The 22,541-nt window shown below is 42.0% G+C and overlaps 1 protein-coding gene across 2 annotated transcripts in view; it reads right to left on the reverse strand.

Moving 5' to 3' along the window:
* Positions 1-1,815: 1,815 nt before the first annotated feature.
* The window catches only part of LOC137377620 (cationic amino acid transporter 3-like), a 43,631-nt gene continuing 22,905 nt past the window's right edge, over positions 1,816-22,541 (reverse strand). Inside the window, exons 2-12 of one of the 2 annotated variants that reach the window (XM_068047461.1) lie at positions 18,962-19,344; positions 17,226-17,384; positions 15,511-15,670; positions 13,889-14,013; positions 12,122-12,344; positions 11,293-11,432; positions 9,901-10,003; positions 9,282-9,493; positions 7,876-8,042; positions 6,201-6,309; positions 1,816-4,281 (exon numbers count right to left, since the gene is read on the reverse strand). In XM_068047461.1, coding sequence (XP_067903562.1) covers positions 4,121-4,281; positions 6,201-6,309; positions 7,876-8,042; positions 9,282-9,493; positions 9,901-10,003; positions 11,293-11,432; positions 12,122-12,344; positions 13,889-14,013; positions 15,511-15,670; positions 17,226-17,384; positions 18,962-19,331 — 1,929 coding nt within the window. In that variant the 5' untranslated portion in view covers positions 19,332-19,344 and the 3' untranslated portion in view covers positions 1,816-4,120. The remainder of the gene's footprint in view (positions 4,282-6,200; positions 6,310-7,875; positions 8,043-9,281; positions 9,494-9,900; positions 10,004-11,292; positions 11,433-12,121; positions 12,345-13,888; positions 14,014-15,510; positions 15,671-17,225; positions 17,385-18,961; positions 19,345-22,541) is intronic. The other variant, XM_068047462.1, reaches the window with a different exon arrangement.

Raw genomic sequence — 22,541 nt, forward strand, 5'->3', positions numbered from 1 at the left:
TAGAGGGAGGGGGTGGGTGCAGGGGAAGGGGGTGCGGGGTGAAGATGGTGCGAGGGGGGGGCGGGCTGGGACGGGGTTGTGAGGGGGTGAGCTGAGAGGGTGGAGCAGGGAAGGGGACGGGGGTGGGGGGGTGTGGAAGGGGGGTAAAGGGGGGGGGGGAGGGGGGGTGGAATCTGGTGCAGGTAATAAGCCATTTCCTCAGTGCCCACCATCGACGTCCGGAAAGCTCATCCACGTCCTTCGGGAGGTGAAGCATCATTTGGCAGACTTAGAGGTGATTACATTTGCTAAGGGTTTTTTTTTTGCAGTGGTTTAAATAAAGGCATGCAGCATTGCCGACAGTGCGCTGCAGATGCTCTCCGAGCCATCTCCCGCGGGCGCTTTGAAGTTGCGGCCGGGGGGGCCGTTCGTGGATGTTTTGGGTGTTCGGGGCACCTTTTCACAGGACTTCTCTCGGGTCCCGCAGCTCCTTCTTCACCTCAATGGACTTACCGCATGCCGTGGCTGCAGACACTCTGGACTGTGAAGACAGCAGGATCGGAGATTAAAGTATCGGCAGCTGTTCTCGTCAGTTTCATCCGGATCAATTTCATTGAGAAAACAAAGAGCAGGTGTGGCTGGGGGCGGGCAGTGGGCCCAGGTAACATACACTAAACTAACTGTTAACTTTTAGATAGGGCTAAAATGAACTGATTTAAAGAGCCAGGGGAATTTAAACAGTTTAAGAGGGCAGATTGGGGGAGAAAACGTTAGGGATGGGAGCAGATGGCCATGGATAGAGTTGAACAGCAAGGGAGCTTCCTAGGGAGCTTCCAGCCCAGGAGCCATCTTGAACCCTTCAGTGTACAACTTTCAATTTAGTATAGGTAAATCACTGCTTCACCTGAAAGGAGTGTTTGGGCCTTGGATGGTGAGGAGAGGAGATAAAAGGGTAGGTATCACACCTCCTGCAATTGCATGGGAAGGGGACGAGGTGTCGGGGGTAATGAAGGAGTGGACCAGGGCATTGTGGAGGGAATGCTGACGGGAGGGGAGGATGCGTTGGGTGGTGGCATCACGCTGGAAGTGGCGGAGGATGATTCTTTGGACATGTAGGTTGGTAAGGTGGAAAGTGAGGGCAAGGGGAATCCTGTCACGGTTCTGGGAGGGAGGGGAAGTGATGAGGGCAGAAGTGTGGGAAATGGGTCGGACACAGTTGAGGGCCCTGTCAACCAGAGTGGATGGGGGTTGAGGAAAAAGACAGACATGTCATAAGTGCTATTGTGGAAGGTTGCATCATCAGAAGAGACCCGGCAGAGACGGAGAAACTGGGAGAATGGAATGGAGTCCTTGCTTAAAACCTATTACATTTCTAACCATGTTTTTATTTCAGATTTTAGTATTCTGTATATTCTACAACCATTTCCAATATCATGTGCAGATGTTTCTTCTGAATTTCCCTGTTAATAGTGCTGGATAGATTCAAAGGCTGTTGCCCATGCTCAAACAACTATGTAACAGCTCGCATGCCACGCTTGTAACCTCTTTCTGCTTCTGGACCTTTGCTGATGTTCAAGTGAAAGGGGCAGAGTACCATACCACCAGCAATATGAAAACTGAAAAGCTGATGCCCAGATAAAACAATGCTTCCCATTGCAAGTAGTTGTTTTTGTTCACCAGGGCCTTCTTTGTCCCTGGGCGTTGGGGAGCTAAGCTATCTTTTGAGGTAGAGTTCTGCATCTATAGCGGTATCTGTGAAATAAACTGGGCACACAAAAAAATTAAGCAGAATGCACAATGGGTCAGTTAATTAAACAAATTCACAGATTTTAAAAATTCATTTATGTATATTTTTATTGGTACAAGACAATCCACTACAAAAAACACATGGTATGTACAAGTTATACACTGAATGACAAACAGTATAGTTATATATACAAACATAAGCATACAAACTAGAGCATGAAATATTTACAGACATTTTCTCCTGTTTTAAATAAGACTTAAAAAAAAAATTTGCAATGTTTACTATTAATCTTTCAAGTTAACAATAAAACATAATCTATTTTTAATTTATGAAAAAAAATCATGAAGTAGGTAACAGCCTCTTATGGAAGACACAACTTGATACATAAAAGACTCCAAGAAACAAAATTGTCGTTTGATAATATTTTCCTTTCTTTGGTCACAATGGACATTTACAAATACTTTCGCAAGCACTTTCCTATTTAATCAGCACATTCACTTTAGTGAAGGCTTAATTAACAGAAATGTATTACCTACTGACACTCATGGTTAACAATGTTAACTTTTCAAATCAGCTTGTGTTTACTGCCATTTTTTTTTTTAAGTGTTGAAATGTTTTAATAATGATACACATTAAAACCAAAGAATCTCCAATCAAGTATCATTGCTTCAGAGTAAAATTTCCCTGGATGAAGTCAACTGAACTGAGACAATTGAAAATTTCAAGATTAAGGGCATTATCCACCATGTCAGGGTGAATCCTTTGTAAAATGCTGTCCTGCATGCACACTAATTTATATACAGCCCCTTTCCCACCATAGGTCCACCACTTTGTTAATTCAGCCAATATAAAAACTATTTCACCCATTTGCTCCTTTAGTTCACAATATTTTGTTTAAATTTTTCTTTTTTACAGCTGTTAAAACAGTTCATCTCTTCACTGTAGGAGTTTCATACACATTGGGGTGGATTTTCAGTTTGCTGTCCAGGCAGGAAACTGGCATTGCTGAAAGCTGCCCATTATGAAAATCCCTAATTTTCATTTCTATTGATTTTATTGGAAAAATCGGGCGCTTTCTATAACACAGCAGATTCACAACAGTTTCACATTTTGGCAGCAAGTTCAAAATCTATCCCATTCTTTCTTAAACCCCAGCCTTAGAATTGACACTTGAAGAAAGCCAACTGCCTCCCACCCACCCAAGTCTTTTAGTTGTAATATGAAAGATAACATTTATAAAATACCAGAACATTTACATAAAAATATAAACAACCAAGCTGGTGTCTTTTTTTAAAAAATCCACCAGGAAAGAAGAAACAGCCACAAGGATCTGAGTTACAATCACAAACTGACAAGACATTTTCATCAACCCTTTCCCATACTACACAATATTGCTACAGCACAGCATAGTGTATAGCATCTGCATATCAATATACAAGCTTGGCAGTGAATATTTATCAAGCAGCAACTTTGTATCACAAAGACACCCACATTTTACAATCCTGTAAAATAGCTGAGATATTCATGTATACTAATCATTTAACCGAAATGTAGTATCTGCGCTGGTCAAATCACAATAAAAGACAGGAGCCAACAAATAGAAAGCAATTCTTCTCTATGTAAAGGGCAACAGGCTCCAGCATGTGATTCAAGGAAGTACACAGTAGGGTGACACCAGTTTAATAATCCATTTACAGCACAAGACTCTAATCTTTCCCATTTTTACTACAAAGGTGATGTAGTAACACCAGATCCACTGCACATGTACAGGATGCAGGTATTGTTAACTTTCTCATTCAGGCCTTGAATTATACCCAAGAATGGAGAAGCTCCTTGATAGTTTGCCATGTTAAAGTTCCACCTGTGTAGGCAGAATGAGAGCTTAGTCACATCAAAATGGTGGTCCTGATGTCAAGCAATGCCAATGACAGTCACTGACCATTTTCATCACTAGTACTTTGTCTCTGGGAGTAAAACCATCTTGTGATTCCCCACTTCGGGAGGTCTGTACACCACCTCATTTATGTTACCCGTTTAAGTGGGCAGCAATGAAATAGAAACAGGGCCAAAGATGTCATCTCAACTTGTTATATTCTGCTACTGCCTTTAGCACAATGCAAACTGTGTTATCTTGTATATACAGTACATTGATTATAGAACAGGTTGTAAACAAGCCCAAATCCTTTAATAGATTATCTTTATAAAAATTGAAAAAATAAACTCCTGGCAATATCTTCGAAAAGCATTTCGAGCAGTATACTCCCCAGGTACAGTTATGCGCCTTACTAACTCCCATATAAGTTTTTTAAAAACAAGCATTAATGAATGTAACTAGTAAGGAAGTGTACGTTTCAGCAATGTGAGCTGGGATCTCTCCTCTCAGGCTTATTCCTTTCATGCTGTTGCTATTTCCTTCATTTTTTCCACAGGGAGTAAAGTGTTGCAGTCAAGCATTTTATCCATTTTCTCTTGGCTTCCTGAGCCCACAGGAGTGAAAGAGGATCTCTGGCCCTCAGAGCTGTTCCAGATTCCATAACCAAAGTAGATGCCAAAACCTACAGAAATTAAAAGATGAATATAACTTTAAGTAACATTTTTATTGAACCTTCTCCAGAGGAATAGGTCTCAAGATACTTTATATTGATAGGGAAATATCAATTTTTAAAAAATTCTTTCATGGGATGTGAGCATTGCTGGCAAGGCTAGCATTTGCTGCCCATCTCCAATTGCCCTTAAGGTGGTGGTGAGCCACCTTCTTGAGTCGCTGCAGTCCATCTGGTGTAGGTACACCCACAGTGCTGTTAGGAAGGGAGTTCCAGGTTTTTGACCCAGCATCAGTGAAGCAATGGTGATACAGATGCAAGTCAGGATGATGTGTGACTTGGATGGGAACTTGCAGGTGGTGGTGTTCCCATGCTGCCCTTGTCTTTCTAGGTGGTGGAGGTTGCAGGTTTGGAAGGTGTTGCTGAAGGAGGCTTGACAAGTTTGCTGCAGTGCATCTTGTAGATGGTACACACTGCTGTCACTGTGCACCGGTGGAGGAGGAAGTGAATGTTGAAGGTGCTGGGTGGGGTGCCAATCATGCGGGCTGCTTTGCCCTGGATGGTGTTGAGCTTCTTTTATAAAACATAAAAACAAAGTTTCAAGGCAGATCTACCACATGCAAATGTTTGCGTCAATGCTAAAAAATTTTTTTTCGCTCTACAGATGAACTACACCAGCAACATAAAACACCTTACAATAACCTCAGGATGTCACCAAAGTCTTGTATTTACATCGCGCGCCTGACATACCAGTAAACATCCCTAGGAATAGATACACTGGACAGTAATAGGTAAATTTTAAACTCCCATCTATGGTCCAGGTGGGGTGGGGGTTAAGATGGCAGGAGTCATATTGTGTTTCCATCTCTCACCATCATAACCTAACTGAGAACAGGCAAAGGAGGACTGCCCACTGCTGGAAGAGCAGTAGACTACTTCACATTGAAAAGTTGTGACTGATCAAGTCATTGGTGTCACAATAGCATTTTAACTTCTGCATTTAGGAGGCCCATTTGCGGCCCATCCTAACACCACAAGCATATTGTCCAGAGAAGTTGGAAAATATTACTTCTATGTGGAATCATTGTGGGACAGGAAAAGCACAAGTGTTCCTGGCATCCCCTCCCCATTCCTGGTCTATACCCGCCACCCCCACTTAATTTGCTATTTCTGTGGGAGCGTATTATATAATGCTAGCCTTTTAAAAAAAAATAAGTCTAGATGAAAAGAGCAAGAATTTGGATGTGATTACTCACCATTCACTGAAAGTGCTCAATCAATGCAAATATATTCTTAATAGAGCTAATTAAAATAAAGTGTGCAACTTAAGGCCATTTGACTAAAAGTTACTCAAACCTTGTACAGATGACTTTTTGAAAAGTGGCCAATTTTACACAAAAGAATAGTGATTCATTAAAGAAGGCTCATGATTTTTGGACTCTTAAGTAATGGAAAAAGTGTTTCAGAGTTGAACTTGGAAAAGACTGAAACAGAACATGATCCTTGATCTTCAGGGGTGATCTAACAGTCCACAATGATTTCTGTGCTGCTGAGGGTGAAGTGGGAGTAACTGATGGTGTGCAGAGGGTTGCAGGCCAAGATTGAAGAGTGGAGATGTGAGTATGCATGAGTATTGTGAATATTGCTCAATAATGTGGATTTATACAAAAACGTTTCCTCAAGAGGTACTATGGGGCATGTTATTCAAGATTGGGCTGATTGTGCATGGTCTGTGGCAGGAGATGGACTGAAACCTTTTTTGTTCTGTGCTTTATTTAAAAAAAAACATTTTTCAATTAAATATGAAAGCTAAATCATAGAATAGGAATGGTAATTTTCATGAAATGAGTTTATCCACTATCTTAACTGGAGTGTTAACTGTACATTTATCACAGTTATTTTTGGCCTCAAGACTACAAAAGTATATTTACCTATCAGCATCCAAATTCCAAACCGGGCCCAGGTGGCCAAATCCAACATCACCATCAGGTAAACATTTACAAACACACTGACAATAGGCAGGAAAGGAAGGAGTGGTACCTGCGAAGACAAAAGGAATCCGTCAGTAAGTTTTCCACTGGGCGCACTTATATAAGCTGCAAGAACACACTTTACTTTTTGTTCTATCAATCACTCATGAAAATCACAATTTGTTCCCCTCCTTCAATATTCCTGAAGGTGCTGAATTTTGCTGAGAGAGAGTTCCATGGTGACTCAGCCCTCAAAATGACCATTTTTCAGCAGCTGAGATATCAAGTGTCAGCAGACTGTCCACCATCACAGGTGACACTGATCCAGGCCTCACCTGAAAACTGCAATCTCCAGCAGAGGTTGTTGAAGGATGATCAAGATTGCAATTTTCCACTCCTTAATCTGGGGCTAGTGAGGTCAATTGTAAAACCCCTTCTGCTGCTCCAGCTGAGATCAAACCAGGGACTGAACCTGGCAGTTTACTGGTCCATATGGTCAAGAAGGCATATTTAAATACTAATGCAAATTCCATAATCATCTTAAGTGTTTATGCATTCTCATACCCTATGTATTGTAAGGGTCAGATTTTCAAAGGGCCACGGGGTCGGGAACTAATGTGGACGTGATTTGAAAATCGCAGTCCTGGATATCATGTCATCTCTGGAACCGGACCCCTCCAGGACAGTCCAAAACTTTCACCATGCGGGTTGGGGGAGTCTCTCGCCTCCAATTAAGTGCCCAATTAGGAGCTTGTTAAGGGGTCGGGTGGGGTCCGCACTGTAATTTTTAATTGTGATTCCGGTGAGCCTGATCAGTCTGGTGCGTGATAGTGCACAGCTGTCGGGCTCACAGCGGGCAAACTTTATTTCTGCACGATTAATGTTTTGGGTCCACGGGGATCTAGCACCAGGCCAAGCGCAGGATATTTTTTTTTTTAATTCTGGAAGTGCTACCTCACCTCTTTATTCTGCAAGCCCTCCATGGAACTGCCTGCAATCTGTGGCAAGGCAGCAGCAGCAGGCCCCATCATGGCTGCTGCCTGTCTTTGCTGCTCGGGCACTGCAGGCAGCTCTTGCCTCCTGCAGATGCTCAGCGCCACTATTTGGGCGCTGAGCTAGTCTCCTGCCCAATTAGGGCATTATCATTTGAAGATTGCGTTGTGATAGCGGCGCAGCTCAGGTGCGGAGTTGGAACCCAGAAATCATCTGGATGTGGGGTTCCTGACCCCATTTTGAAAATTCAGCCCTAAGTATCTGGACAGCCTGTGGGACAATACATATTTGGGCAGGGTAGTTGTTTGAGTTTATTGGACACTCATGTGCATTTCTCCTGCACCCCCAAGTAAATAATTACCAACTTCAAAAAATGATTACACCATAGTTCAATTGTGCAAAGTATTAAGCAAAGTGAAGGAGCATAGTAAAATAATGTGCTAGTCACAACATATTACACTCCCAACCATAAAGGTGGTTAGATGGCACGTTGGAGCCGCAGTGTGCAGTACATTATGACTGAGGTACTGGAGAACAGCCAGTATCTGTGGAATTGTACCCAAGTGGGAGTTAGTTCTTTTAGGAGAAAGGGAAATGGGAATTTTCTCTCCTTTTCCTAGTGATTCAGAAAGAAAAGATTTACCTTAAAAGTAAGTGACACGTCATTCTGTGGCTGTTTCCACATAATGAAAGTAATAACTGCAGCAAGCAGGCAGAGTATCACAAGTAGCGTCACCCAGAGGGCATGTCCGTTGAATAATTCCTTGTAACATTTCGCCAATATGACGCAAATACAGGTCAAAACAATCGCTAGAATGGAATAAAAACAGAAAACTTAACTAAAGTAAAAAGTAACTGTATTCTATTAATGAAAAAAAGGAATGGGCCTTGTGTTGAATTAACTTAGGCTGACTGGATGAAAGACTCCCCTATTTGATAGGGTAGGCACAGAGCTAGGCTCCCTCTACTCCCTTCTCCCTAATCACATAAGAATGGTGAATGGTGGTGGACAATTAAACAATTAACCGGAGGAGGAGGCTCCACAAATATCCCTGTCCTCAATGATGGGGGAATCCAGCACATCAGTGCAAAAGAAAAGGCAAAAGCATTTGCAACCACCTTCAGTCAGAAGTGCTGATCCATCTCAGCCTCCTGTTGAGGTCCCCAGCATCATAGATGCCAGTCTTCAGCCAATTTGATTCACTCTATGTAATATCAAGAAACAGCTGAAGGCACTGGATACTGCAAAGATTAGGGTCCTGACAACATCCCAGATGTAGTACTGAAGGATCTGTGCTGCAGAACTAGATGCGCCCGTAGCCATGCTGTTCCAGTACAGCTACAACACTAGCATCCACACGACAATGTGGAAAATTGCCCAGGATTGTCCTATCCACAAAAAGCAGGACAAATTCAATCCAGCCAATTACTGCCCCATCAGCCTACTCTTAATCATCAGCAAAGTGATGGAAGGTGCGTCGACTGTGTTATCAAGTGACACTTACACAGCAGCAACCTTCTCACCGATGCTCAGTTTGGATTCTGCCAGGGTCACTTGGCTCTTGACCTCATTACAGCCTTGGTCCAAACGTGGACAGAAGAGCTGAGCTCAAGAGGTGAGGTGAGAATGACTGCTCTTGATATCAAGACAGCATTGATCGAGTGTGGCATCAAGGAGCCCTAACCAAATTGAAGTTAATGGGAATCAGGGGGAAAATTCTCCGCTGGTTGGAGTCATCCCTGGCACAAAGGAAGATTGTTGTGGTTGTTGGAGGCCAATCATCTCAGTCCTAGGACATCACTGCAGGAGCTTGTCAGGGTAGCGTCCTAGGCGTAACCCACTGTGGACATTGGACTTCAGCTGGTATCTCAAAAAGACTTGAGCAGCTAATATTTGAAAGCAGGACAAGGAAGTAACTGATATTAATTTCTCAGGCAGTCACCTTATTAAAAGGTACAATCTTCCCTGCTACCAGAGTAACCATTTGCACAGTGTCTATTACACATACCACAGAAGTTATGTCATAGTATGTCAGCCATGATACTTACAGAGGATTCCAACACTGGTATAAATAATTAATCCAGAACATTTAGTAGGAGTAGTGTGTTCTTCTGGGTAGAACAGCAGCTTTAAGGTCACTGAGGTTTTCTCTTCTGGCTGATAATCTTCACTGTTCATTTGGCTTGCCAGGCTACTTTTGTTTTCGCCAAACTGAGTCATTTCATACAAATTACATTTGAGGAGCTCAGAAGGCTGGTATCTACAGACAGAATACAGCCAAGATTAAACCTTTGTGCAATGTATCAGGTTTTAATTAGTAATATGCAAGAGTGACTTGGGATGACAAATCATGCAATTCTCTCTACATGTGGAGAATAAAATTGCTTATGCAAAGTGGAGGAGAAATCTATTGAGGATGTCCTGCTGAGTAGTGTATTGTACTGGTACACCAATCTTACAGAGAATGGAAGGAGCAGGAAAAGAAACCCCACAAGTCCACCCTACCAATAATACAACTTCAGTCCTGTTTCTATTGGGCCCTGAGTGCATTGCACAACAGCCCACATGTAGCTTCAGCAGCATTATGGCAGTAAGTTGCAAGCCTTTGCTCTTGGCTGGGGAAGGATGGCAGTAATGATTTTATTAACAGCAACAACCTTCACTCACCTGAGGATAAGAACACAAGCAGCCACCAGGGAATAGGCAAGTAGTGTGCCAATCGACATGAGGTCAACCAGAACATCCAGGTCAAACAGCAGAGCCATGATAGCTGGAACAAATGCAAAAAAAATGTGAATACACTTGCAGGTACATCATACATCAACTCAACTTCCCATATATTCCAGAAATGCTGTTATCAGTTCAGAGGAAAGCTAGTATGGCTATTCAATTTATTAATCTCACTGTCTCTCCTCCACATAAAACCAAAGAACATTTTCCAAATCTCTTTTTGGGTACAAGCAAAAAAATGCCCCAACCCAATCTATCTTTTCCTTTGCTCTAGGGGAACTGTAATCATAATAAGAATCTCTTCTTCAGCATTCTTTAGTCTTCTGCAAGTGGCAGTGACTTGTGTCAGGGTAGGGATCCACAGAGCTGGCTGTTTTATGATACCTCATTGAAGTGCTCATTCATGAAGAGCAGCATCACAAGAAAATCCTATCATCTGTTAATTCGATTGCCACACATATACACCTTAATTCACTGAATAGCTATCAGGAGCAGGGAGCCCAGCTAATTTTCCCACTCCTTTTCTTCATCCTTTCATTAGGAAATGGTATATATCAATGATATAGACTCAGATTTAGGGGGAATGATTATGAAGTTTGCAGATGATGCAAAAAATAGCTGTGGTTGATAGTGAGGAAGAAAGCTGTAAACTGCAGGAAGATGCCAATGGACCAGTCATGAGGGCAGCAAAATGGTAAATGGATTTGAATCCGGAGAAGTGTAAAAAAAACGAGTGAGGCTACAGCTACAGTACTGTGTACAGTTCTGGTCAGCACATTACAGGATGGATGTGATCGCTAGAGGAGATTGCCAGAACTGGAGAATTTTAAGCCGAGAAAAGATTGAATAGGTTGGGGTTGTTTTCTTTGGAATAGAGGAAGCCGAGGGGAGACTCAACTGGGGTGTATAAAATTATGAGGGGCCTAGATAGAGTGGATAGGAAGGACCTATTTCCCTTAGCAGAGAGGTCAATAACCAGTGGGCATTGGATTAATGGAAGAATTAGTGGGGAGTGAAGGAGACATTTTTCACCTTGAGGGTGGTGGGATTTGGAACTCACTTCCTGAAAGGGTGAAAGAGGCAGAAACTCTCATCGCATTTAAAGAGTACTTGGATATGCACTTGAACTGCCGTAGCCTATAAGACTACGGACCAAGAGTTGGAAAGAGGGATTAGGCAGGGTAGCTCTTTCTGGGCCAGCACAGACACAATGGGCTGAATGGTCACCTTCTTTGCCATATGTTTCTATGATCCTATGAACTCAAACAGACAAATTGCCTGACCCCAATAAAATGACTAACAAAAGCACTAGTCATAAACCATACTCACCAGCAACAATGCCAGAAACGATGGTCGCGTGCACTGGCGTTTTCTTTTTTTTGTGCATGTTCCCCAGGAAACGGAAAAGTAATCCATCCTCAGCCATTGCATATATGACACGTGGCATAGGGAACATGGAGCCCAGCAGGCTGGATAAAAGGGAAAAGGACATCAGTAAATTCATTAGAAGCTGTTGAGAGCCTAGCCCATTGGCTTCTCTTATCTTCATGTGCTCTTAGTGCACAGAGATTTATGAATCTCTTGCTGGCTTCAGAATGACTTTGTGCTTTTGATCAGATTCCATATCTACTATCTGCTAGCTGTTCCGGAATCACAGCTATCGGCACTATTTGGAGTTCACTGACATATTGTGCTTGTTTACTTAACCCCGCCCACTGCCCCCACCCGCCCTCAAGGCGCTGATCTTTGCTGGAGTATAAAGAGGTGCAAACGGTCTTCCTAAAATTGCCCAAGTGGAGACTATTCACTTGCAAGCCTAGACAGCGAGTGATGGCAAACTATGTAACTGGAAAGGAAGTATCAGTCTAGCTAATTCTATCTTTACAATGTCAACATATGCACATTTCCAACAATGGGCAGGGAAGCTGTGGATAGTAAATCAGGAGCAGGAACTTTGCCAGATTTCTCCACAACCTTAGCCTAGGTACAATAGTATGCCTTCCACTGCTCATCAGAGAGTCATCAACTCAGCACAAACCAAATTTGAGCGCTTGACTTTTCTGCTCTTTCTGGCTTAGTTTCTAATTGAGGAGTCTTCATCAGAAGCTTAGTTAAAAAGTTTCATTGTCAAATTCCCTTTAACAAAAGCTCTAAATACCTGGTAGAGAGAGCACAGAGAGAGCCAACAGCCACAATGTAGCGCGCGGGTTCCCAGCCAACGTGTTGGAAGGCCTCGGGCAGTGGGCTTTGCTTGTTCAGTATGTAGTAAGGCATCATGAGTGTGAGAGCAGCAGACACGCCAAAGTAGGCAACAAAACAGATCAGCAGGGAAACCACAATTCCAACAGGAATTGACTTCTGAGGATTTTTAGCTTCCTCTCCTGAAACCAACAGTAAACAAGACATATAAAACAGCAGAACAATATACAAGAACACTGGAAATCTGAAACAAAAAAACAGAAAGGATAAAAATACATGGGCTGCCAGCATCTGAAAAGCAGCTCAATCTTTTAGGTTCTGAGATGGAATAATATCCCTTTCTCTTTCAGTTGCTTTCAATTTTACATTTTCTACTTATAGAACAAATAAAAAACAATTTTATATTAAAATATAGCAGCATTAAAAATGGCAGAGAAATGTTTTAAAATATGAATACTAAATTAGGTATTCTAGAGATAAGATACTATTTTAGTTCATGAAGTTGATTTAAAGCACCATTCTGAGCTCAGCATTCACTGCCAAGCCACATAGACCAGCAAGGTACCATGTTCAATTTCAGATCTAGGCTGAGTTAGTTGACCTCAGCTGGGATAGGGAGGAGTAGCAGTGCTACAATTAGCGTCACTGCCTCTGACATAGGGAGGAGAAAAATCAGCTGGGGCTCCTGCTTCAGATCATTCCTCTAGTGTGGCTATCAGTTAATGACAGGATTGAGCTCAGCTGCAGTTCCCTCTATGCTCAATTAGGTTGCCAACAAGTACCAACTAGGTTCATACCTGTCCAAGATAGCACTGGTAGAATTAATCACCACACAGTCTAGTGAAAACAAACTCTCATCTCCATGTGAGGATTCCCTCCATCGTGTAGTGTGGTGCTACCACTGCAGTAAGTGGAGCAGACTAATGACAAATCTGGTAGGCCAAAATTGGGCCTTTAATGTGGTGCTGTGGGCCCTCAGCAGCAGAACTGTATATAATCACGACCTGCAATCTCAGTCTAGCACATCCCTCACTCCTTGATCAACATGAAGCTGGGAGACAAATCTTGGTTCAATGCAAGAGGACATGCCGTAGCAGCACTAGGCACACCTTAGAATGATGCATCATCCAAATGAAGACACTAACACAGGGCTACCTGCATGCTAACCAAAAGGAGCTAAGTGATCTCACAACCAACAGGTCAGAGCAAGCTCTGTAGCCCTAACACATCCAGTTAATAGTGAACAACCAGGCAACTAAGAGGAGCAGGAGGCAAGTCACCAAGTTTACTTTGACAGCACCTCCCTCCCCTGCAATCTGTACCACTAATTCAGACAAGAACAGCAATGTTGCAGAAACACTACCACCTTCAAATTCCTCTCCATAGCACACACTATCCTGTCTTGGGATGCAAGTCATTGTTCCTTAGTCACGATTGGGCCAATATCCTGGAATTCCCAATCTAATATCATTGTGGGGGCACATCAGCACCAGGACTGCAACAGATCAAAGCGGTCAACCAGCATGTTCTCAGGGCAACTAGGGATGGGCTAAAAATACAGCCCTTCCACCATTACAGACTCCCAGAAATAAAGAAAAAATAAATCACGTTTTAGTGATGTACCAGAGGCCAACCCGCTCCTGTAGAACTGCATCCTGGACAGAGTAAACACCTTCAGAAAATGGGAGAAATTTGAAATTTAGTTTCAAAAAGGCTTGGTCCTTACCTGTAGTTGCAATACAGTCAAATCCTACAAAGGCATAGAAGCAAGTTGCAGCTCCCGTGAGAACGCCAAAAAATCCAAAAGGGGTGAATCCTCCGGAACCAAATTTCCCTGGTGCAGATTTATTACTGAGACAGACACAAACATAATACATATACATGAACAGTTAACAAATATTGTACAACCAAACAATCAGAAAACTCAGAGGCATAAAGTCATACAAACTTCACACAGAAGGGGGTAATTTTAATTCCCAAAATTAGGTGGGTTTAGGTGGGGTGGGAAGTAAATTTTTAACATTTCAAACCTAACCCACCCACTTGCAGTTTTAATGGAGGCTGGCAACCAATCCACTCTCAGGAAGTCGGTCTTTGAAATCCTTTAAGGAGGCTGCATGGTTAATGTTTAACATTATTTTTATTCTTAAACTAATATCAGACGAGTTTTCCAGGGCTCGGAAAGCCAGCAAGTAAAATAAAACGATATGGGCTGGATCCATAACATAAGTGCTTTTAGAACACTGCCCGTGAGCCAGGAGGAGCAGGAGTGTTTCCCCGAGCCCAATCAGCTTACCTCTTTAAAGACCTTATGATTGGCTGACCCGTCCGCCCCCACCCTCTGGCCCCGACCTCAATCTCTGCCCCCTCAACTCAGCCCAGACCTGGTCCAATAGAGAATGTTCTTCCGAAATATGTTTGGGATACAACAGAGGGAACTTTAAGTGTCCCATCCCACAGTGCTAATACTGAACATCTTATATATACAGTTTTGTTTTAAATTTAGCCCCTTCAGTAGCTCCTGACTCCCCAAAGCCTGTCCACCATCTACAAGGCACAAGTGAGGAGTGTGACGAAATACTCTCCACTTGCCTGAATGAGTGTAGCTCCAATGACACTCAAGAAGCTCAACACCATCCAAGACAAAGCAGCCCACTTGATCGGCACCCCAACCACCACCTTCAACATTCACTCCCTCTACCACCGATGCACAGTGGCAGCAGTGTGTACCATCTACAAGATGCACTGCAGCAACTCACCAAGACTCCTTAGACAGCACCTTCCAAACCTGCAACCTCTACCCAACAAGAAGGACAAGGGCAGCAGACTCATGTGAACACCACCATCTCAAAGTTCCCCTCCAAGTCACACAGCATCCTGATTTGGAACTATATCACCGTTCCTTCACTGTCACTGGGTCAAAATTTTGGAACTTCCTCCTAATAGCACTGTGAGGTTACCTACACCACATGGACTGCAGCAGTTCAAGAAGGTGGCTCACCACCACCTTCTCAAAGGAAATTAGGGATCGGCAATAAATGCTGGCCTTGCCAGCGACACTCATGTCCCACGAACAAATAAAAAACGAAACTGAATATTATGATTGGCATTAGTTTAACACTGGCTTTAATCCATTTTAAATAAAGAGGTTAAAGCCAGAATTAAAATAACATCGACCAGAAAATTTAAGCTACATTGTTGAGGACTTCCCAGTACCCATGTGATCATTATCCAAAATAAGTCAACACTTTCAAACAAAGAGAAGGGGGGGCCGATGGAGAGAAAACCAATGATGACACAAAGTGAAAAACTCACACATTTTGAAAGAGAAGGAACACATATACACACCTGCTGATGTAGTCATCATAGTCAGACTCTGTTAGCTGCCAGTTCTTGATGTCACCTTTCACAAAGCCCGTTATAATGACGAAGCACAGGACCATTAGATTTATGGCAGTAAAGATTTTATTCACTAGTGCTGATTCACTCACTCCAAATGCCAGAAGAGCTTTAAAAGTACAAGCATAAGACAGTTATACAGAGGCATTGTACTTATCCATCCACTTAAAACTATTTAACACAATTACTGATTTTCTTGTTATTTTCAGTTAATTTTTTTAGTGGGCTTAATAAATTCCTGACGGAGGAGGATATTGCAACACACCAGAGTGTGTGGATTATTTAACTTCTCTTCGTGATGCATGATGAGTGATCTTGGTTTTGGAGCTTGCTTGGTTGCCTTATGGAGTCAGGAAGAAATTTCTCAAAGTATTAAAAAAATACCTCCTCTCCTAGCGGTTAACATTTCTAGCTGTTGAGGAGGGCTGTATACAAGGTTGCACCATACAGTGCTGGGATATCCAAACTGAGATCTGAGCGCCTATCCAAAGTTGCAGTGAAACAATTTCTTTAGTTTGTTTCACTAATTAGTTTGTTTCACTAATTTTGAAGCTGACAGTTTGTAAAGATCTGTGCTCAGGTTTGCTGCCTCATGATGGAAAATTCTAAATCAACATGTAATGCAGTTTAGATGCAGTGATTTGAATGATGGATGGTGGGCCAGCGCTCCTGTTGTAATTATTTATATGATGGCCAGGTGAGAGGTGTCCACCTAACTTCCACACTTACTTTTCCAAATTTTAACTTGTGCTCTTGGTACTTGAATCCTTCACAACAGTTAACAAATATGTCTGCACCAATTTGTCAATTCATATTCTTATAAACGTCAACTAGGTCACTTCAGAATCTCTGCTTTCCCAATGAAAGCAAGCCTGGCATCATTTTATCATTTCAGTTTTTGATGTCCAGAATAATTACAAAGCCAATTAAGAAATGCTGTGGCCTAAGTTCCTTATCACCCAAAATGAGGGTGTGATTCTGGTAGTGCAGAGTGATGGCACACTGGAACGGAGAGGTTCAAGGTTTCAAAGTATATTGTCCTTGGGCCTTAACAGAATAAATTAGGCGAGCTGTGAGTACCAATTAAGTGTGTTGAACATTACGAATTTCAGCCGGTGCCAAAACTCAGATATGCCTGGGGGTTGTGGAGGGGAGGAGTGAGGCGATCAGGAAGGGGTACAAGAGTTGCCTGTTATCAGTTCCCACTTTTTTTTCTGGAGCTAGGAAGAGCACTCATGCATGTACTTATCGTCTCTAAAAAAGACACTAAAAAATTTCCAAGTTGTTGGGCGTTTTCACTGCAGCCTCTAGCAGCCCCTTTGAGGACCACTGATTAGACCAGCCAGGGACCAGAAATGCCAGCTGGAGCTCATGTATAGCAAGTTCAGAATAGAGTAAACAAATGTAAAAGTCTGTATCTAAAATAAGTACAGTCTTTATTTCAATATTGAAATAAGGTCTGTGCTGCTGCCTAGAAGAAGATCCAGACCAATTTAGCAGTGGCCCAAACATTTGTGCAGATTGGACATGGGCCTCCGCACTGCTAAATTGTTAATGTTACATTCATTTTAGGCCCTTAAAATGGGTGAAATGATCTTAAATTCAGACTCACTGGTCATTCAGTTAATTTCCACAACTACTATTTATTTACATTGGTGGCTTACCTGTGAGAAGCAAGATTAAGATGACTGCAAATATATCTGGATATTTTGCAAGCACGCCTGGGCAGTTCATGCTCAGGTACTTTCCAAAGAAAGTAGAAATTTTTTGGTTAATGAGATTGTCAAAAGTAGAACTCCAAGCTCGAGCAACACTTGCTGTGCCTGAGAAATAAAGGCAAATGTCAGTTCAGACAGGTTTCAGTTTGGACAGAGTTAACTGCTTTTCTCCTTATTAATACCTAACTATACCTGGGATTATTTGATGTGGACTGGGTAGGTGACAGAAATGGGAAAAAAATGTGCTCCATTTGCCAACACTGATACTCTTCTAGATGAAGAGCACAAAAGTTCAGTGGGTCTAGCTGAGATGCTCTCAGAGGGCTGGCATGGACATGAAGGGCCAAATGACCTCCTTCTGTGATGTAAGCTCCAAATTTTACAAAATTGGACCTGAAGGCATATGGAAATGTTGAATTTACCTTTAAATATGGCATACAATTTCTTTGTTGAAATATATTTAGGAACTCAGAAATGTATTGACAGGAAAAGATCAACCAGTGATGTCCATTTGGCCAGACCCAATATCAAAATTTTTGAATCTTATACTCCTCAATCATTTCTTTTACTAACTTTCCAGCCACATCTGGCATATTCCAACATAATCTGCCTTCACTGACTTCTTGGGCAATTGGTTGTACACCCAATGCCCTTTCTACAAAGTAGTTAAATCTAAACTGTCTCTGCACCTTCCCTCTTCTGACCTAGAGTCTGTACCCTTGGTTACAAAGTGTGTCGTTGTGGCAAACAATTTATTGTTCAATTTAATCATGCCCCTTAGAATGGTGAAAAATTCAATAAGGTCTTCGTGAGTTCGCTTTTCTACAGTATGAACATTCTCACCTTCTCCGATCTCTCCTTGTATACCCATTTCTGATATCAGTTTTGTTGCCCTCCTCTGTAAAACCAGGATGCCCCCATTGTAGCACAGTGATCAGAATTATAGATAGTACGCCAAATGGAGCAAGTCAGTGCTTGACACAAACTCATTAGTACCCCTTGGGACTTAAACTCTCTGGCTATATGCATCCTAAAATAGTGTTTGTACTTCCACTGATCTGATTATAAATGCAAGTTTGTTTTCTTTAAAGTGCATTTCATGTCCTGAGGATATCCCAAAACACTTTATAACCAATGATGTACTTTATTAGTCACTGTTGTTTTACAGCCAAATGTCCCAAATTACCATTTAATCTGATTTTGGAGGTGTTAATGATAAATATTGATATCATGCCAGGGGAGCCCCCTGCTCTTCTTCCAATAGTGCTTTGGGAACTTTTAACATCCATCCAAGAGGGCAGACAGATCCCACTTTAAAGTCTCAACCAAAAGACGACACCTCCAATAGGAATATTCCCTCAATACCACACTGAAGTGTCACCCTAGCTTGTAGTGTAGAATTTCCATTGGGGTTCTCCTGATCACCTGCCATAACTTTGGCAGAAACTCAGATGAAATCGCATAAATTGCCATTTATGCGGTTTCCGCTGCAGTTACCGTAGATGATTGGGAAAATCCTCATGGAAATTCTATTCCTATGTATTCAAGCCCAGTACTGGTGCTTGAAGCTATGATGTCTGACAAAGAGACAAGAGCGCAAAAAAAAGTTTCAAACAGAAACACTAAAGCTAAGCTTTAAACCGTTGGCCAGATTGAAAAAACTCAATTAAACTCAAACTTACCCAGTACATATGATAAGATTAAATTCCAGCCGGTTATAAAAGCCCATATTTCGCCCACAGTGACGTAGCTGTAGAGGTAAGCAGATCCAGTCTTGGGAACCCTGGCACCAAACTCAGCGTAGCAGAGGCCAGCAAGTACTGAGGCAAGAGCAGAGATCAAGAAACAGAGGACAATAGCAGGACCTGCCTTGTCCCTGGCTACTTCACCTGCTAAAACGTACACACCTGCCCCAAGAGTACTGCCAACCCCCAGAGCAATTAGGTCCAATGTTGTCAGGCATCTGACAAACCGAGTTTCATCTGTGCTGCAGTCAACAATTCGTCTACGAATTAACTTCTTCCCAAAATTTTCCATCATCTTACTTGCCATATTGATAGAAGTGCTGTATTTAAAAGAAAATCATCCATTACAAAATGTTAAAACCTACACAGCATCCATAACACATCTCAATGCACTTCACAAAGGAACTGGTTGAACAGCAATCAGAACTGCAGAGATGTTAGATGAGGTTACTCAAGGGGTGGTAAAGAAGTTCTTTTCGAGGTGACGAGAGAAGCAGCAAAGCAGAAAGGTAAAAAAGAGAATACCAAAACATAAGGACATGATGAGTAAAGACACATGCAGAGAATAAGCACAGTAGTTCGGACTCAGAACAGTGGAGGCTGAAAGCTGGGAGGTAGTATTGAAGGAATTTGTAGTGATAAGTTTGCTCTGAAGTCATGAATGTATTTCTAAATGAAGCACTCTTTGCTAAGGGATGTGAAGCAGGGATAGACAGGCATTGCAGGTTGATAAGGACTGGGTAATGGGACTTGAAATGGTTGAAATGATGATAGAGCTCTGGATGAGTTAAGTTTGTGTAGAAACCCAACTAGGAGGAAGTTGACAAAGTCAAGATTAGAATGAAGTGGAGATGACAAAGGCACAAATGAGAGGACACTATCACACCAAAATCAAACAGACTCTGAAACTGAAACTAATTGTCAAAGATAAAAGCACTTGCAAGAAGGCATTGACATCTTGTGTACATAGTAAGGGGCTGGTATCATACCTACTTGAGAGACCAAATCATGGATTACTGATCAAGTCATATTGGATAAAAGATGTCTTTTTTTTTAAATTGAAAAGTCTAAGATAAGAATGAACAACATCACCAAAGTTGAAAATAGAAAAGAACACGAGATAAATTAGAACTAGTCATTCAGTGACACCAAAGTTGGTTTCTAAATGTCTCAAGGTGGTAAGAAGAGGGGAAGATAGATAAGCAACACAGTTTGATATGTTGTTCTAGTGTGAGAGATCTTGCCTGGTTTAATTCTTAGTATGTGCTACGAGTTCACAAGAATGCCAGTCTGTGCTGTTTTAATGCAATTGTTAATCTGTTTATTTTAAATTAGCACACAGAGGGAATGGAATGCATATTTATTTAGAGATACAGCACTGAAACAGGCCCTTCGGCCCACTGAGTCTGTGCCGACCGACAACCACCCATTTATACTAATCCTACATTAATCCCATATTCCCTATCACATCCCCACCATTCTCCTACCACCTACCTACACTAGGGGCAATTTACAATGGCCAATTTACCTATCAACCTGCAAGTCTTTGGCTGTGGGAGGAAACCGGAGCACCCGGCGGTCACAGGGAGAACTTGCAAACTCCGCACAGGCAGTACCCAGAACTGAACCCGGGTCGCTGGAGCTGTGAGGCTGCGGTGCTAACCACTGTGCCGCATATGTTTAACAAGAGTTAAAATCCTCATGTTACAGAGCAATTGTTAGAATTGTAGAGCTTCTGATTAATAACATATGAAGGACAGAAGATACTAGAACACAGTAACCACTCAAAAACAAAGAAAAATGCTAATGCCCATAGTTAATTTATTTTCCAAACAGACATCCAAATAACAAGTGGGTTGGATAGTTACCTGTCCGTTTCCTTGCCTGCTATATATAAATTGGTCATCCGGCAAGGCTTCCACCTGCACAATTTCCAAGCCCAAGAAACTTGTGCATACAAGCAGTGCCCAGGTGCACCTTTCCGATTAAAGTACTCACTGCTCCACATCCTAGCCACCACTCCACATTTACATCCTAACCACTGCTCCACAATTACATTCTTCCAGCTAAATCCAAAGGCCACAAGTACCAGACCATAACTTGTACAGGGTTAATAAAGCCAAATTACTACAAAAACAAACTTCTTGCTGTTCAAACCTTTGACAGCTTTGGTTATTTAATCTCTCCTGCCCTCTGCCCTATCAAACACCTTCCCCTTTGTTCTCTCCCCCATCCCTGTCACTTGCTTAAAACCTAATTCTTTTCTAACTTTTGCCAGTTTTGATGAAAGGTCACAGACCTGAAAAGTTAACTCTGCTTCTCTCTCTCTCCACAGATGCTGCCAGACCTGCTGAGTATTTCCAGCACTTTTTGTTTTTACTTCTTGCTATTCAAACCTTTTTCTTTGCAGTAGAGACCAGTGTAAAAGAACAATTTAATGTTGTTGCCATCCAATCCCTCCCAGCTCTTCAGTTGCTTCCAATCACATGGCTCGAAAACAAAGATGAAACCCAACAGTATCTGTACATAGATCACATGCTTCTTAAAACCTGCCCAGCTCCAAACACTGCTTCTTAAGCAGTTATACTCATACGCCAACAATAATTTTGCACAACTCAGCTGTATTACCCAAGATGATTGGTAAGAAACATTTTTAAAAATCCATCTTACAAAAGCAACCTCGATGAGTGCTTTAGACAGTAGTCCGGTGAGTCCAATAAGAGAAATTACATTGTAGCACGTATCACTGATAAGCAAACCGCCTGTTAGCCAGTTCAGAATTATACATATGCTCTATAAATTTTCACAGCTTCTTCACACCACTTTTCAATCTGCCACTAATGTCTGACCAGGTGAAAAGCTGCCCTCTGATACACCCTGTCGGCACTGCGCAATATGTCGTCTTCAAATGTTGACTGTGGAGCTCCTTTGCTAGTTCAATCAGTTGGTCTCTCGTCACAACTAAAAATATGGCCTCGACCATTGCCTGTCTTGGTCTCCTTATACTGTTCACGATTTCAACAAAATGCTATAACTGACACTTTGATCCTGCTAGTAAATCTGCAGCATCTCCCTGTAGTTTAAATTCAAAATGAAGTAGCCTTTTCCTACAGCCTGCACTGACTAGTCGTTGCTTGCCTAGACAAATGTGCCACAGATCATCTGTAGTATTCAAATCCTAATTATTACATTCACTTCTCTATCATCTCATAACTAGTCCACATTTTGTATGGTATTCCATTACTTCCTTGTTCTTACCTTCACGTTCCAAATTAACAATAATCAGGGAGGCTAGAAACGTCTAAATATTTATAGTAGAAGGAAATGTTGACTCACTAAGATCCAACTTACTCCACAATCAGGGGGAGTGTTCTGAACACTGAATTCATTGAAACATATTTTAGAACTTCCTTAATCCATCAACAGCATATTACAGTTAGTTAGATCCGATTACGTATAAATTGCTTTGCCACTAGTCCTTTCAACAAGGAATGCACTGTTTCACTTAAAGGATCAC

Source organism: Heterodontus francisci, chromosome 15 (genome assembly GCF_036365525.1).
Source record: "Heterodontus francisci isolate sHetFra1 chromosome 15, sHetFra1.hap1, whole genome shotgun sequence".
NCBI lineage: Eukaryota > Metazoa > Chordata > Chondrichthyes > Heterodontiformes > Heterodontidae > Heterodontus > Heterodontus francisci.